General features: G+C 31.9%; 1 protein-coding gene across 3 annotated transcripts in view; it reads left to right on the top strand.

Annotated features, from left to right (window-relative positions):
* LOC117212035 (protein cycle) overlaps positions 1-16,635 on the top strand; it is a 95,621-nt gene that overhangs the window by 62,106 nt on the left and 16,880 nt on the right. For all 3 annotated transcript variants that reach the window (XM_033456483.1, XM_033456482.1, XM_033456484.1), the window contains exons 6-8: positions 2,650-2,742; positions 4,145-4,262; positions 15,472-15,654. In XM_033456483.1, the coding sequence (XP_033312374.1) occupies positions 2,650-2,742; positions 4,145-4,262; positions 15,472-15,654 (394 nt within the window). The remainder of the gene's footprint in view (positions 1-2,649; positions 2,743-4,144; positions 4,263-15,471; positions 15,655-16,635) is intronic.

Below are 16,635 nucleotides of genomic sequence, written 5' to 3'. Positions count from 1 at the left end.
ATAGACACATTACGTCATTTAATAATACCATTTGAGAAAAAATGAACGGTATGTGTGGTTAGTAGAAAATTGTTTATTAGCAGATACATTAGATTACAGCAAGACTTTCATCTCTCATGACACGGTAGAATGAATTTGTTACACAACCTAATACAATCACGTTAAAATGTAATTTTAATCTCAACTTAGGTCTTCCTGTGTTTAATCGCATCAAAAGCAAATAACGTTTAATTTCAACATTCGTTTCGACATTCTTCACTCCACTAGACAAACTAATATCTTGAACAATTACCTCCTACAACCATTAACGAGCAAAAATAAAACAAGGGAGACTAGGTTTAGCAAGAAACAATCGGTTGAAATTGATCAGACATCCGGTACGACGTGTACAACTTTTGCTTGTTATCCTGAAAGCCCGACGCGCATGGATCCTTATCGAATGATCGCGATAGTGCGAGAGCAGCAGCGCGTCAATGTTCGTATGCGTATCGTCAATCTCCTTGGCAGGTAAGCCAGCCAGACTAAGTGCGTTGTCGTTGCGTAATCGACATTTGCGAAGCCTGTGACGATATATCTTCGGTTCTATACAACATTCATTAACGTCCGTACGCCCCTATGTACTTAAACCAGTCCATTCGCCGTTACGAGATTTACACAATTTACATGCGATCGAATTTCACGTTTGCGATCAGGATGAGTCGCCTCGGGTATCCTGGTGATCCGTTTGGAAACACTCGTCGCTGGAACCTATTCGATTTTCAGATTGACTTTTACCATCGAGTCAAGAATGAAAGATGTTATCGTGTATTTGTTTATTTAACAAATTATTAGCCATCAAATAATGTACGTGGGATAGTAGAAGGATGAAACATTTGCAGGGAAAATCTTACAGCTATGTAAAATAGTTTTACTTTCGAATCTTGTTCCTGTAACCTTTAATAAATTTCATTGATTGATTACTAACGTTGCAACAACACGATTAACCAACATGGTCTCATGTTAGAAAAATGTTAAAACCTCCTAACTCAGGAATGTATCATTTTAAACCTTTTTCAGAGTTAGCTATTAACGAAAGATATCATTGGATATACTCATTTATTTAATCCCTTCGCATCAGATGATATCTATTTGTTCACAGAAGAATAAAGGATATTCCCAAGGAAAATTCGATAATCATGTAATTTGATTAATTTTATTTTTGAGTTTTTCCATAGAAAATGTTGTCGGTTCCTGAATTTATTTTACGGACAAATAATGACAAGTACAGTGTCAAATTTACCACCACAGCAAACTCACCATACGGTTTTTAGTTCAAAAATGCTTCCTTTCAGTATGAATTACATACTTCTTTTCAATGTGTATATATTCGCGCAATTTACATCTTAATTTCTTTGGTACAAATTTTATGTTTTAGTCGTTGATAGTGTAATTATTGGCTACTAATTCTGTAATTTATTAGACAAGTTAGACAGTATTTACATACGTGCAAATTCTTTTTCACTATGTGTCAAGGTATTGATCAAAAAGCCATAAATTAACAGTAAATAGGTTTATTTAAATGACACTGGCGAGATTCCTTCTCAAAAGTGATTTTAAGGAATTGGAATTTATTAAAAGATTGATGGATTTTTAATAAAACAAATACCCAAGTACATGTTAATAAGTACTCTAAATTATATATTGAATGAAACATTATTATTATGTAGATAAAAGTAACATGATTTATATATCTATTTATTTATTTATTTATTTTATTTCATTCTATCTATTTTTCTTTTTTCTATTCCTATACTAGCCGATTAAATTGTTTTACTTACTTCAAGGTTTCCTTATCTTATAATTTTCAATTTTACTACTAACTACTCAGTGCATTTTCAACACTCTTAATCGAAGTTACGTTGTATAGTCGATAAACTGCGTAAAAAGAAAAAATAGTTTTTATATTTATCATAATAGAACAAAGTACAAGTAAAGTAAATATGTGTTAGAATATTTAAAAAGAGAAATAAATCTCTATTTAGATTGAATGGCGTTAATAAAAATATGAATTTATAGAAACATCTGTGCTTCGCGTATAATATAAAGAATTCGTAAGAAAATATTTCTTTATAAAATTCTGTTGATTATTATTATCAGGTGTGTAGATTTTTTTATAGCTTTATTAATATGCAAAAAAATGATATACACTTTTTACGTAAAATAGAAATATAAAGGTAAAACGTTAGAAAATATAAAAAATTTTCTAAAGTTTGAAAAAGAAACAGCAAAAGATAAAAATTTTACGTGAAAGCTAAATAATTCTCTGAACTCGTAACAATTAAAACCGATATGAGTAAAAGAAAAATATTTGTATTCTCAAAGTGTATCATCTAAATAATCTCTCCAATCTTACATTACTTTATTTTTATCCTACAAAAGAAAATTTGCTACATAATTTACAAAATGCTTCTCCATTTGTAGAGTTCATTAAAGTTAGAACAATTATCAAATTACTAATTCGTTGGTTGCTTTTTTCAAGCCCAGAAAATTGAAATAACTTCAAACAATTATCAATAACAATATCCATCGATTTCCCATGATATTCATTGCATAATCGCAATTAATATTTGATCTAGGTGACGTAATCAAAGGCGCCTTCTCTTGTTTCAGGCTGCGGAGGGTTTTGTCTTCGTGGTGGGCTGTGATCGTGGAAGAATTCTTTATGTATCCGAGTCTGTTTTGCAGACACTCAATTATTCTCAGGTATCCAGTCTCTGTTTCTTTCGATGCGCTGGTAATAAAACACGAGTAATAAAATAAATTTCTTCGAGCGTTATATTTAAAATAGAAATAGTATACCTAGTAATAAAATAAATCTATTCTCTGTGATCTGTAAATTGTGCAATGTAATACTGTCCGTAACGTATATGATGTCTAGCATATATGTTCTTTCATTATTCGCGACAATTAGAAAGAACTTACAATTGTAATTTTATCCACATTATTTTTCTTATAAAAATTAAATTCCTGAGCGGCTCCAAATCCTTACTGGCCCACCAGGAATTTTTCCAAACTATCTATATTCTATAACAAGGCTATCTTTACTTAAAATACGTTTCCAACAAATTTCACAGTGAAGTTGACGTATTTGAAAAGTTAATTAAAATTAAGAACACAGATAGGATTGATGATACTAAGAATGTTGGAAAATTACTTTCAAAGCAACATAGGAATTACTTTAAAAGTAAACCAAGGAACTCAGAAAATGTTAACTTAGTCTACAGATTGAAATAACATGATTGCAGAAATATAATCTCTTTCTTCTCATTTATTTATTTTCGTAAAATATTTACATTTATACACATAATGCTATAAAATGACTATTATTACTTCATATTTATATTATAAATATATACAGGGTGGTTGGTAACTGGTGGTACAAGCGAAAAGGGGATGATTCTACGCGAAAAAAGAAATCGAAAATATGGAATAAAAATTTTTCGTTTCAGGCTTTGTTTTCGAGAAAATCGACTTTGAATTTTCGCTCGGTACGCGTGCACTTTATCGCGTCTCGTTATAACGGATCTCACTGTAGATCGTTGTCTCGATGGAAAAATTAAAAAAAAAATATTTTTATTCTATATTTTCGACTTCTTTTTTCGCGTAGAATCACCGCCTTTCCGCTTGTACCGCCAGTTACCAACCACCCTGTATATAATAAGTATATAATAAGTTATACTATATTGCGCAACTACAGTGTACGAAATGTACCATGTACATGTCGGGTAACATTGAAAGTAAATAGAAAAAAGTCTAGAAGCCTGCTAAATTTAAGATCTCACTGAACTTTTTAAAAACGTATCAAAATAAATGATTTTCCTTATTACATTATTTTATTATACAAATGCTTGTAAAATTTGATCGAAAAATATTATGTAGAAAAATTTTTTGCGTTTGTACATGTACAAGATGTAATACCTTTTTTATATAGATAGTCCTTTTATAGGATGTACAAACAGTTTTGTGAATGATTATATGTCCACAGTTTCCTAAACAAAATCAATTGGGGATGAAACGATTAGTAAAATTTATAGTTTGATAGCATGAAAATTTTAAATATAGAAAGATTGTATATTATAGAAATGAATTTTTTATGTCTGCACAGGGTGACCTGTTGGGTCAAAGTTGGTTCGATATCCTGCATCCAAAAGATGTTGCCAAGGTAAAGGAGCAGTTGTCCTCTTCGGATCTTAGTCCACGCGAACGATTAATAGATGCCAAAAGTACGTACCAATGTAACACGATTTGTCTGTGTCCACGTGTTAACACGCGTTGACTGTTAAATAATCTCTTGACTTTATTTTAAGATCCTCCGTATTTATATGTAGTAAAAATTACTTATTATAACTTGTATCATATATTTGAAAAGTATTTTCTCACGTAGAATTTGGATAATTTAATCGAGAGAAATTTACAATAGTGATATAAATTAATAACACATATCTTCTTAACCTGCCAGTATTTAAAAATACAAAGTTTCTTAAGATAATAGTGTGCCGTTTAGTAATGTTAAAAGGTAAAAATTATTAGGTAGAATAATCCAAGAGATGCTGTTAGTATCTTTATTGTAAGAGCAATTTAATAATACCTTGCTTGATGCGTTTATAATTTTATGATAGGTTTAACAGCTTAATCATACACTTCTTTTAAACGCTCCTTCTGGTTTAATGTTTCCAATAAATTGGTAGATCACGACTTCTAACACGCTTGCTATTATTTATAACGATCCATTGTTGCATTGTTCTCCATAAACAAAAGTACAAAAGTTGAAATGATCTTATTATTATCAGTAATATCTCTCTTAAATTTTATTAAGCTTTTGCCGAGCTTTGATCGAAGTAGCAACTGTCTGAAATGCGTTTTTAAATCTTCCATTTATAACGTTTACAATCTGCAATCGATGATCAACACCACTTATTCTGCTAAAGAACAATTACCAATTCGACGAACTCAATTTACACGTTTTTATCGTGGTCATTAAATTCATGAAAAAGAAGCTGAAAGTGTACAAAATCTATTTCAAACAATTCATTGTTGAAAAGCCAAAATATTTTAAAAGAATATCGTGGAGCTCAGCAATAAATGGCAAAAATACATTATTCGATAAAATGTTAATTTTAGGAAAATATTGATATGAGCTGCTTAAAAGTCTGCTGATCCGTTCGATAAATTATAGAATACAAACATTATCTTTTGAAATAGAATCTTAGTTGCCAATGTTTCTGTAAATATGCAAAACTGGAGGAGATAAACGCACATATAAAAATATAGTATTATATTGGCATTAGCATTTATTGCACCATCCGTACATTTCAATGTTTTCGGATAATACATCAAATACAAAAATATATAAAATACGTAGAAGATAGGACAAATTTATTCAAACTTCACTGCTTTGTTAACGTTTGTAAAAATGCAAATTTACATAAATATTTTCGGTCTATTAATTCATACATTCATGTTATACATAACAATTAGTATATTTTTAATATTCATATACTTGTCGGGTTATGATTAGAATTTTGGGCGCGTAACAACTCTTCACGTGAATTAGCCATTGTTTCACAAAGCCGAGATTATATTTACACGTATATACAAGACTACAAAGCTTAGCAAATAATAAGTCTAATGAATAATAAGTTTAACAAATAATAAGTCCACTGAATAATAAGTTTGACGAATAATAAAGTTAGTGAATAATAAATTGTACGAATAATAAGTTTAACAAATAATAAGTCTAATGAATAATAAGTTTAACGAATAGTACGTTTAATGAATAGTATGATTTACGAATAATAAGTTTAATGAACGCTATTAACAATGTTTTTGGGTTCAAACGATTCCACGGTCAACAGGATAACTCTTCACTAAGCGTAAACTAATCTTAGGCACAGAAATACGACTGTTGAAAATACTCGATGTGTCACTCTCCAAGGCACTCGCACGAATGCCAGCCTCGTGGAGATTTTTCTCGCTGTACGGTTGCATTTGTTTTCTATACTCGTTTGGAAGCATCGAGGAGGTTCCAAACGCCCGTTGCTAGGCATCCTCTGCCTGGAATTTGATACGCACTCGTTGGAAGCATCGAGAAAGTTCCAAACGCTGTTGCTAGGCAGTTTCTGCCTGGAGTTTGATTATTAATACAATGTATGTCCCATTGTATCGGCACCTCCGAGGCAACATCACACGTGGCTAGGCCCGCTCCCGAGGCCGCATGCCGCCACAACCACATTTTTCGGAAGACCCATACAACCACTCCAGACCTCCGTTAGGCAAAACGTCTATCCCGTGACCAATTGTCACCTCGGGCCCAATCTCGCTATCACAAATCTCGAACAATTACAGCTATGATAAAATCTAGGCTAGAGTACTAGAGGATGTTCCCAAAATTTCCAAGGAAAGGCCTCGGCTTTCCTTTCATCTCCGACATACTCATATGATTAATATAGTAGATTTCTTTTTATTAGAACGAAATCTTACTTAGTATCCATAAATGAACTCCTGATGATTAGATCAAATTATTTGAACGTAAACTCCTATCATAAACGAAAGATCATACGTAATGGTGAGAATCAATGAACTACTATTATCTACATTGCTTATGCCCCGATTAATTCAGATAAATGAAGTTCTTCTATAGTAAAATTGACAAATGTACAAAAAGTCTAATTGGTCAATTTGGTCTGTATGAGGCTCACATTGCTTACAGGTTTTCCTTAAATCGCTACAAAACTTCCGATCAACTCAATATATTACTCAGAAACATTTTAGAGAAATAAGAAGCTTCCGATCGACTCGATATATTACTCAGAAACATTTCAGAGAAACAAGAAGCACGTTAAAGGCGAGAAGGTAATGCTCCTTCAAAAATATCACAATTCTGACGAAATGACTTTTATCAGTCAGCTACATGCGTCGACTTTCCCTTCACGAATCCATTAATTATGACACCTTTCGACATTCCGTCGATCGGTTCCAGGACCGTTAAGTACTTGTTGCTCGTCAATGCGAGTTACATTCTGATAAATGTCAGTCGTTCGGCAGCATCTGCCTGTCGATAAACATCTTCGAATTAGCGCCGCGAGATAAGCGGCTTACGAAAGAAACTCGTTTAAAGGAGAGAAAAGCGGTACTGCTTATACGCGGCCAGGATCTCGAGGATGTTACGTGCTGGTACGATTTACGTGCGGAGGACTTCGAGACGAGGTCTCACGGTCGTTAATCATCGATGCTTGTTGCAAAGGAATTAATAAACCGGGGACCGAGCTAGAAAATGGTCGGCATCGCGCATTCGCTGACACTTTTGATGGCTAATTGATCAAGTGTCGAAGCGTCATTATAACGGTAACACCGTAAGAATGCCGGTAATTGCAAGATCTGTATGCAAATGACACGCGAGTATCTGCCATCCATTGCGTTTCGAATAAAAATTCGAATAAAGTAATTGGTCGAAATGATGTATATACATGTGTGTACGTGTGACTTGGTTTTGCAATATTCTTGCTTATAGTAACTTGGCTTTATTATTGAAGAATAAAATAATGTAAGAAATTTATACAAAGCCGAATACTGAAAATTCTAAGTTTGTAACATTTTAATTTATGAGAAAATTCTGTAATCGTATTTATTAAATTCCTTCATAATAAACATAAGATAACAAAAATGGAATTCATGAGATCAAACATAGTAAATCAAATTAACGATAAGATCAAATTTCTTCTTCTTTCGATTTCGGTCCATGAACTGCGTAAATTCTCAAAGATTCCCTACACCCTCATCAAATTCCTCGTATTCACAGTCAATCGTTAGTCCATTCATCGCATCTTATATACTACCTCATATGCAATTGTCATTTATATACTTCTTGTTATATGTATAAATACTATATATTTCCCCTCATGTTTCTCGTAACAGTATGTGTAGGTAAGCAAAAGTGATTTTCATTGTTATTTCGCTTAGATTCTCTTGCTTTAATTTTTCTATTCATCAACTTTTGTCTTTTACTGTTATTGCTAGAGAATTATACAGTAATTTATGAACAATGGAGTTCTAAAGAAAATCTTTTACATGCCCTGTTTGCCCTGTATAATTGTGTCGCAGAGTATGCGAACATAATCTCCTGCTTACAACTAAATACCAAGACGGAAATGAGCGGTATCAACTTTTTCAATATAATATAAATAGAGAGCGATAATATACACTTTTCGCCAAAAAGATAGTCCGGGTGCGCTATCTTTAATTTCTCAATGACGCGTGTAAAGTTTTTCGTTTGTAACATACAATATCAAAATATTATGAGCTCAGGATACGCGGCTTACTGGAAATAAGTCACAATGTTGTAGATGTTTGTATACAACAACGAAAAACTGTTCCATACTGTAGTATCGTAAACTATTACAATTACTTTATTTACAATAAATGGATTAAACGGATATTGATTAAACAGTAAACGATGGTTATTTAACATGAACTAATCACGACAACATATTATAATTAAGACAACCAGATAATTAATTAGTAACTCTCGTCACCACGGATTCAACTCTCTTTCAAGAACGCTAGCAACACTATCTCGACAACGTCATTCGCACTCTCTGGCTTCTCAACTCGTACTGCTGTTAATTCGTTTATGTCCCTTAGCAACCCCTTATCTTTTGTCTTAGCCTCATATCTTTTGTCTCAGTCCCACCACGTACATGCTCAGCAACCGCTTGTTTATAATTCGCACGACACTCTCCAGGCCCCTCGTCAACGATACTACAATACTAAGGTCGAAATGATAGCACACTCTGTAAATGTGTTTAGAAATTGCTCAGTAGTTCGTAATCTGTCAGCGAGTAAAGATTACAGTACAATATTACATAAATTTGTAACTATGGGACGCGGAACAAGATTAAGCGAGTCTGAAAAAAAGCAAATTCTTGAACTAAAACAGCAACAGTTATCAGTAGCAAAAATATCGAAAGTGATAAGAAGAAGTCGTAAAGTAATACACAATTTCTTAAAAAACGTTGAAGATTATGGCAAAAAGAAAAGTACTGGTCGGCCGTCATCGTTATCCGATCGTGATAAGCGAGCAATTTTGCGTGTAGCTTCCAACTCGCAGTTAACAACGAAGCAAATAATGGAGAAATCTAATGTTAGTGCCAGTGTTTCAAGTGTTTGTCGAGTTCTACTATCCTGAAAAAATATTGAGAGGCTAAAATTGAAAAAGAAACCTTCGTTAACAACGAAACACAAAGTAGAACGTTTACGCTTTGCAAAAGAAAGAGTGCATTGGAAAAAGAAATGGAGAAAGGTACTGTTTTCAGACGAAAAAAGATTAAACTTGGATGGTCCTGATGGACTGTAATATTATTTTCATGACATAAGAAAAGAGACAATGTCAGCAATTCGACGACAAATAGGAGGAGGCAGCGTGATGGTTTGGACCGGCATCGGTTACTTCGGCAAGACAAGTATCAAGTTTATCGATGGGAGAATGAATAGTGTCCGATACATAAATTTAATCAAAGAACAACTAAATAATCATGCAGAACGCATTTCTGGACCTGATTACATCTTTCAACGAGATAATGCATCTGTACACACATCAAGATTGGTACAATCATATTTTAATGAAAATAATATATCTATTTTGCCGTGGCCTGCACGCTCCACGGACCTTAATATTATTGAAAATTGATGGGCAGAACTTGTTCACGGCGTTATACGCGAATGGAAAGCAGTATCAACACGTACAAGAATTAAAAAAATGCAATTGTACGCGAATGGGATACGTTAAATCAAAATTATATCCAGAAACTATATAAATCGATACCAAATCCTACAATAGAAGTAATAGAAAATAAAGGGGGATGTACCCATTATTAAACAAGTATATATGTTTGATAAGTAATTATTGTTAGTTACAATTTATGTTGATTATTATTTTCTTATTGTACATGTGCTATCACTTCGTTCTTAAAATAAAACGATTCTTTTTTGTTACACACTAAACCTCATAATATTTATAATTATTTTCAACGAACCGCATATCCTGAGCTCATAATGTTTTGATATTATACATTACGGACGAAAAACTTTACACACGTCATTGAGAAATTAAAGATAGCACACCTGGGCTATCTTTTTGACGAAGAGTTTAACTTACCTATTGATTGATATAATATCTACAGTTCGGGAACCATAGAAAATAAGATCAGTACATTCGAAAACGCAAAAAACTTGATAATTTACTACAGTTTACGTACGTTTACTACAATTACGTGTTTTGTAATTTTCTGTTGGCAATACTTCGATATGCTGCAAAGTAATTGCAAAATGATCGCTAGTTGTTTTGAATTAGTCATGAAAATGAGCATGACATGCAGTTCCAATTTATCAATTAAACTTCATAAATGTAGGAAAATGGTATAGTACTAGTAGATTTGGTAACGGTATGATTGTTATAATAACGTTTGATGCTCCGTTAATCTATGTTTACGCAATCACTATTCGTCACTAACTAACTTCCTTACAACGGTTCTTTTTTAAATACGCCGATAACACTCCATGACAACGTTGATGTCACGTAAACTTAACGCTTAGATGATAAAAACAAGAAGGTTAACTTTCTTTTTATCAAACTTTGTTATGAATTCAGTAATCACAATTGAACATACACTAAATTGACACGTATAAATCACAGTTCACTTCAACAACTTTATATAGAACCTAGTTATACTGATGCGTATGTGTAAATTAAGTACGCGACTGGTCTAAGGGTAGAAACTCGGTAAAAAGATTTTGACTATTTTAAAGATAGAGAATAAGTAAAGTTTAGTGACGATGTTGTGGCAGAGGAAAACTAGTGATGGGTGTGTCTAAGGACACGAGATGAGCTGATTCGTTAAGGACAATTTTGGCTAGGAAAGTGAGTTGATTGGGTAATAAGAAGTTTGGTGTACTAGGAAGGGTCTTAGTCGCCCTCGAGAGAAAGTTGCTAACAGAAGATACCGAACGTGAGAAAAACCAAGTTTCCCGTATCTTCCCGTGGTAAACAACAAATGTGAAGGACACTTGAAATAAAAGATCCTTGTTTGGTCTGAAGGACCTTAACCCCTTAACCTACGATTTACGTTTGAGAATGTTGGGCCGAAAACGTAAACAAGCTATTATATATTATATTATATATTATATTTGGTCCGATCATCTACTACGGGCTATGCCCGTAATATTTACGTTTGTCCCGATCATCGTACTACGGGCTATGCCCATAGTTGTATGCCCAGATTTATGGTGAGTCCCTGAGACTATTGAGAGTACCCAGTAAGGTGTGTGGCCTGGTCTCTGATGTGGATTGATGTCACACTGACAACACACACCCGATATCTCCCAGGCAATCCGTCCACGATACAACACTACATTCCTATATGAATTTTCATTAAAAAAATTCAAATGTGTATTTTGTACGTAAATTATTTTCCAAGCTTGGAAAAGATTAAAAATTGGATGAAGATAGAGTATTTAGTAAATAGTAGTATAAGTAAATATCTCAATGATTCTAAATATCACAAAAAGCAGGCTAAATTGTAGTGACTTTCATCGTGTGAGAAAAAAGTTAATTAACAATAGATTTCTTTATATAAAACAATTATGTTGTCTATTCCTCTTTTTTGTTATAATTACATAATGCATTGATAATTAGGCAATGCTTATTAATATTATCTGTTCGTTTGCCGAATAAGAGTTTAAAGTAGAATATGACTCTCGCAATCTCATTAAAAATGGATAAAGATAGTTAACCTTATTCAGTACAATGTTGTTTAGACATTTAAAGATGAGACTTCCTTCGTCTGTTCCAATTAATTATTTTGATACTGTCCAGCAAATTTTTCTCGATTAATATATTTTCGATTCTGATAATCTTCATTTCAATATATTCACCCACGAATATTTTCATACACGAAAATTCATATTCAGTTCACAAAAATTTGTTATTCAACCTAACAATGAAATGTTAGAAAATACCGAGTCTCGTCGGTTTTTAACAAAAGTGAAGTATATAAATTTCTAATAACGTACAATCATATGAAACTTCTGGTTTAACAGCGAATGCATAAATATTGTACATAAAATAACATGCACGATATAAAATTCTAGAAGGCATGTAAAAGAAGTGTCTGTTCGTCATAACATTTATTGTGTGCGTCGTAACATTTGTTTATGTTTGTGACAATAATTTTATATAATGGAGCTTAGGTATAGGTAATAATAGAGAGTTAAATAATTAATTTGAAATTTTAGAACTTTTCGTAGTCTCTATATTCTATGTAAGCTTTTGCCTGTTGTTTAGATTAAAGATCATTTAGTCTGGTGATTATGTAAATTATTCAAATAGATTATTTCAACGAATGTGTAAGGGTAATTATTGAAACTAATCAAATATAATGTACATAATTATTACCATGTACATTACACACATTTTAGAGGAAAAGTAAACATAAATAGTAAAGTAGAGGAAACATAAATGTCGAAAGTATTTGCTCGTCAACTAGTCGAATTATTGTATTTATTTTGTAAATATAGGAAGAACAATGTTCTTTAAAAGCCTTTGATTATAATTGTAAATTGTAAAATAAATGTCGAAAGTATTTGCTCATCAACTAGTCGAATTATTGTACTTATTTTGTAAATATAGGAAGAACAATGTTCTTTAAAAGCCTTTGATTATAATTGTAAATTGTAAAATAAATGTCGAAAGTATTTGCTTATCAACTAGTCGAATTATTGTACTTATTTTGTAAATATAGGAAGAACAATGTTCTTTAAAAGCCTTAGATTATAATTGTAAATTCAAATGTAGCTAATGTTAAAAAATCAGAACTAGAACTTTCAACACAGTTTACTTAATTCGCTGTTTTCTCTTATGGATCCTTTTTTCAAAAAGCTCTTCTGTTATCCTCTCTGTTATAATTTACATTTATAATGAACTAGAATCGCGAATCATGCTTGTACGTTAGATTAGACAAGACGAGGCAAACTATTTTTTTTTTTAACTATTTTTACAATATTTTCATGTCGCAATCAAACTTATTAACTAGAAGTACCTACTTGGTATAGTTTTATAAAATTCAAAGTAAAAAAATTTTAAAGTAACCAGTTGCGTATTAAAAATTTTCAAATTGTCTCGTGAACGAAAGAAAACAAATAAATTGTTTTCAAATTGTAGAACAACATTCTTAAGAAAGGCAATTAGCTGGTTGGAGTATAACACCGTTACGGTTTAACAAGAGATTAATTTCATAACTATGATGCATGCGATGTATAATATTATGGAAAGCGACGAATACGACTTGACTAAGGAAAAGATTGTATACAACGCGTTAACTACATAATACTCAAGCACGAGCGTCAACAATATAGACATTTAGACAGTCATGATACTTTTATGACTGTGAATTCCAGACTATATTATATGTTATTGCGTATTGTATCGGCAAAAGCTTTTCTGCTTCTGTATGGATATTATCAACTTTATAAAAGTTTTCATTTAAATATGTATAGAGGTTTATGTGTAGAGGATGGTTGGTCGGTGAGGTTTAAACCGGTTGTTGAAACCGTCGAGTATATTTCAAATAATTAAATAAATTAATATACAGACAATATTCGCTGAGACGCTCGTACTAACGGATTCGCTAAGACAGTGTATAAGTCGCAAAATAAGATCGCTAATGACTCGTTAATTAGATCGCTGATAATTCGTTGATAACTGAACTCTTTTCGGTTGCGTCCGTTTATTTATACTGGTCGGGGCAAAGCCGGAAAATTCGAATTCGCCTTCGTTCGACGGTTGCACGTAGCGGCGACGTTGTTTTGCCCGGAGTTTATTATTACATTATGTGTATCCTAACGATATTGATACTGCGAGGCCAAACAACAACATGATTTGCATTGTCCTCCAGCTCGTGTACCGCCACATATGTATACCTGTATGTGATAGATGGACATTTATTTAATAATAAATTTCAATATCAGAATTTTTAATCAAATTCAAATCAAACTCAAGAATGAAGTTACAATATAGTATAAATTTAAAAAGTTTAGAAATTTTACAAGTGTTCTAATAATAAAAAGAAATATTTCTATATAAAACTAGATACGTCATTTAAAAAGCAATGTATATGTACTTTTTGAAAAAAATTATTATTTGAAACATAGCAATGGTGTGCCAGTATAATGTCTTCGCATCATGTCATTCATCACATGTCATTTTTGTAATTTATAGGAAAATTAGGTAGAACATAGCAATAGAACATGGTAATGAAAAGAATTAAAGTTTAAATAATAATAAATAATAATTAACACGCACATTAAAACAAAACATATTAATACAAAACTAAAGTTATATTCGCAAAATTTTACATGATGAGCGTTGTAAGCTTAAAATTTGGAAACACTATAGACAACCCCCCTAACACCAACCCTAACCCAACCCACCTAAGCCACATCTTTCGTCCTTTTGGGTGTCGATTAATATGCATTTACCTATCGACTTAATATTTGCTTATATGAATCACGTCTTCGAACTTTACATTTCTTCCTTTTGTCAAGGCCGATTTAGCTACAAGTATGCGACACGCATCATGCACACGTAACATTTCCCCTCGGGAAATTATGCGAAGAACTTGATATTTGCACGCGTCAATACTGTCGCGAATAGAAAAAGGAAACGAAAGCAGCTTTATATTTTTGAAAACGGATTTTATCATTCTCTGTAACACAGTCATCGAAATTTTGATATGACTATATTCAAAAATATAATGTTTCACAGAATTTAAATAAAATACTAACAGATACGTGTTCGTTATCGCATCTTCGTTTGAATAGAACTAATTTTTCCTTTATACAGTCTTCTTTAATTTCTTTTATACGTTTTGCTCATAAAAACAGGTATATGTTTTCCTTCGTGAAATTGATTAAACTGAAGAAAATGTGGAAATCTGTTTTTGAGTAACTTGAAAACACGAATGCAATAAAATTATTTGGAAAGATAAAATCATTGCCTGAAAAAATTGTAATTGAGCGAGACACGAAGTAAATACCTAAATCGCTAATTTTAACTCTTTGGCAGGATGATAAAATAACGAGGAATTCAGAATGAACGATATAGAAAATAATTATTTCTTTGCCAGTCAAAATTTCTAGCATTTCTAAGATCAGATACGATAAGCACGCATCTTCAGTTTCTTATAGAAAATAAATATTAGTATTCGCGTCATGCGTAATGGTATTTGAAATGTGAAATTGTACAATACTATGTTTCACGATTGCCTTTTTCTATCTTTCTCAAACTATTTTCTAAACTTGCCTTTTGAACAAAGTACAATATTAGACAAATGAATTAGCATTAAAGAATAATATATTCAAGTTTGTTTAACATTGTTTTAGCGATGTTACCGGTGAAAACTGATGTGCCTCAGGGTGTATCAAGATTATGTCCTGGTGCACGAAGATCTTTTTTCTGTAGAATGAAACGAAAAGTCGAAGGGGTTCGTTGCAGTGAATTACAAGTGAAAGAGGAGACTGATACTGCTGGCGGATGTCATCGACGAAAAAAGCAACAAAATGTCGGTAAGTATTTATGCATTATAAGGCGTTGTAAAATAATTAGATTACAATTACTAAATGTATATTCTTTTTTGCAATTAATCAGAAATATATCGGGAGACTTGTGCAAAATTTACTTTGTCCTTCATCAAAGTAAAATGATAATTATACGTGCCAACTTATTTCTTACACTTCAATCCAATTTTATACTACATTGTATATTTACTTTATTTTATTTTTATTTATAAACATGGTAAGATACGTGCCAACTTATTTCTTACACTTCAATCCAATTTTATACTACATTGTATATTTACTTTATTTTATTTTTATTTATAAACATGGTAAGATATGTTTCTATTTACATGTACATATATTTATACACTGAAAATTGATAACTCTGGAAGTAAAAGATACGACCACAACAATTTTGAAAAATCTATTCGTACAGAATTGTGTGCATATACTTCTAGTAATTTTAACAAGAGGATATTTTATTCTTTTACATAAAAAAGAATGAAATATAAATAAAATCATAACTGTTAAAGATATGTATTGCTGTGAAAGAATTGTGTGCATATACTTCTAGTAATTTTAACAAGAGGATATTTTATTCTTTTACATAAAAAAGAATGAAATATAAATAAAATCATAACTGTTAAAGATATGTATTGCTGTGAAAGAATGTTAATAACATATCAGTGAAATATGTACAGTATCGCTAGTCCTTTGTCATCAGTCCTCAAGATTTTACGACTTGAATATTTGCCGCGTGATTTATCAAAGGCGAGAAGTAGACACTACTTCAAAGACGGGTAAAAGAGTCGCTTTACATACCTTCTCCTTTCATTCTTTTTCACTGCTTTATATTTTTAGCCATATACAAATATGTATTCTACTTTTCAAGATTAAGAAATTATGAATTATGTAAAATAAATTAAAAGTATAATAAGTGTAATAGCCAGGAAAACAGAAAGAATGCTGTTTCTTTAGTTTCTTTGGTTA

This window comes from Bombus bifarius, unplaced genomic scaffold (assembly GCF_011952205.1).
Source record: "Bombus bifarius isolate JDL3187 unplaced genomic scaffold, Bbif_JDL3187 scf7180000008266, whole genome shotgun sequence".
In the NCBI taxonomy this organism is placed as follows: Eukaryota; Metazoa; Arthropoda; class Insecta; order Hymenoptera; family Apidae; genus Bombus; species Bombus bifarius.
The sequence above is the reverse complement of the archived record's forward strand: the minus strand, read 5'-3'. Positions and strand labels throughout refer to the sequence as shown.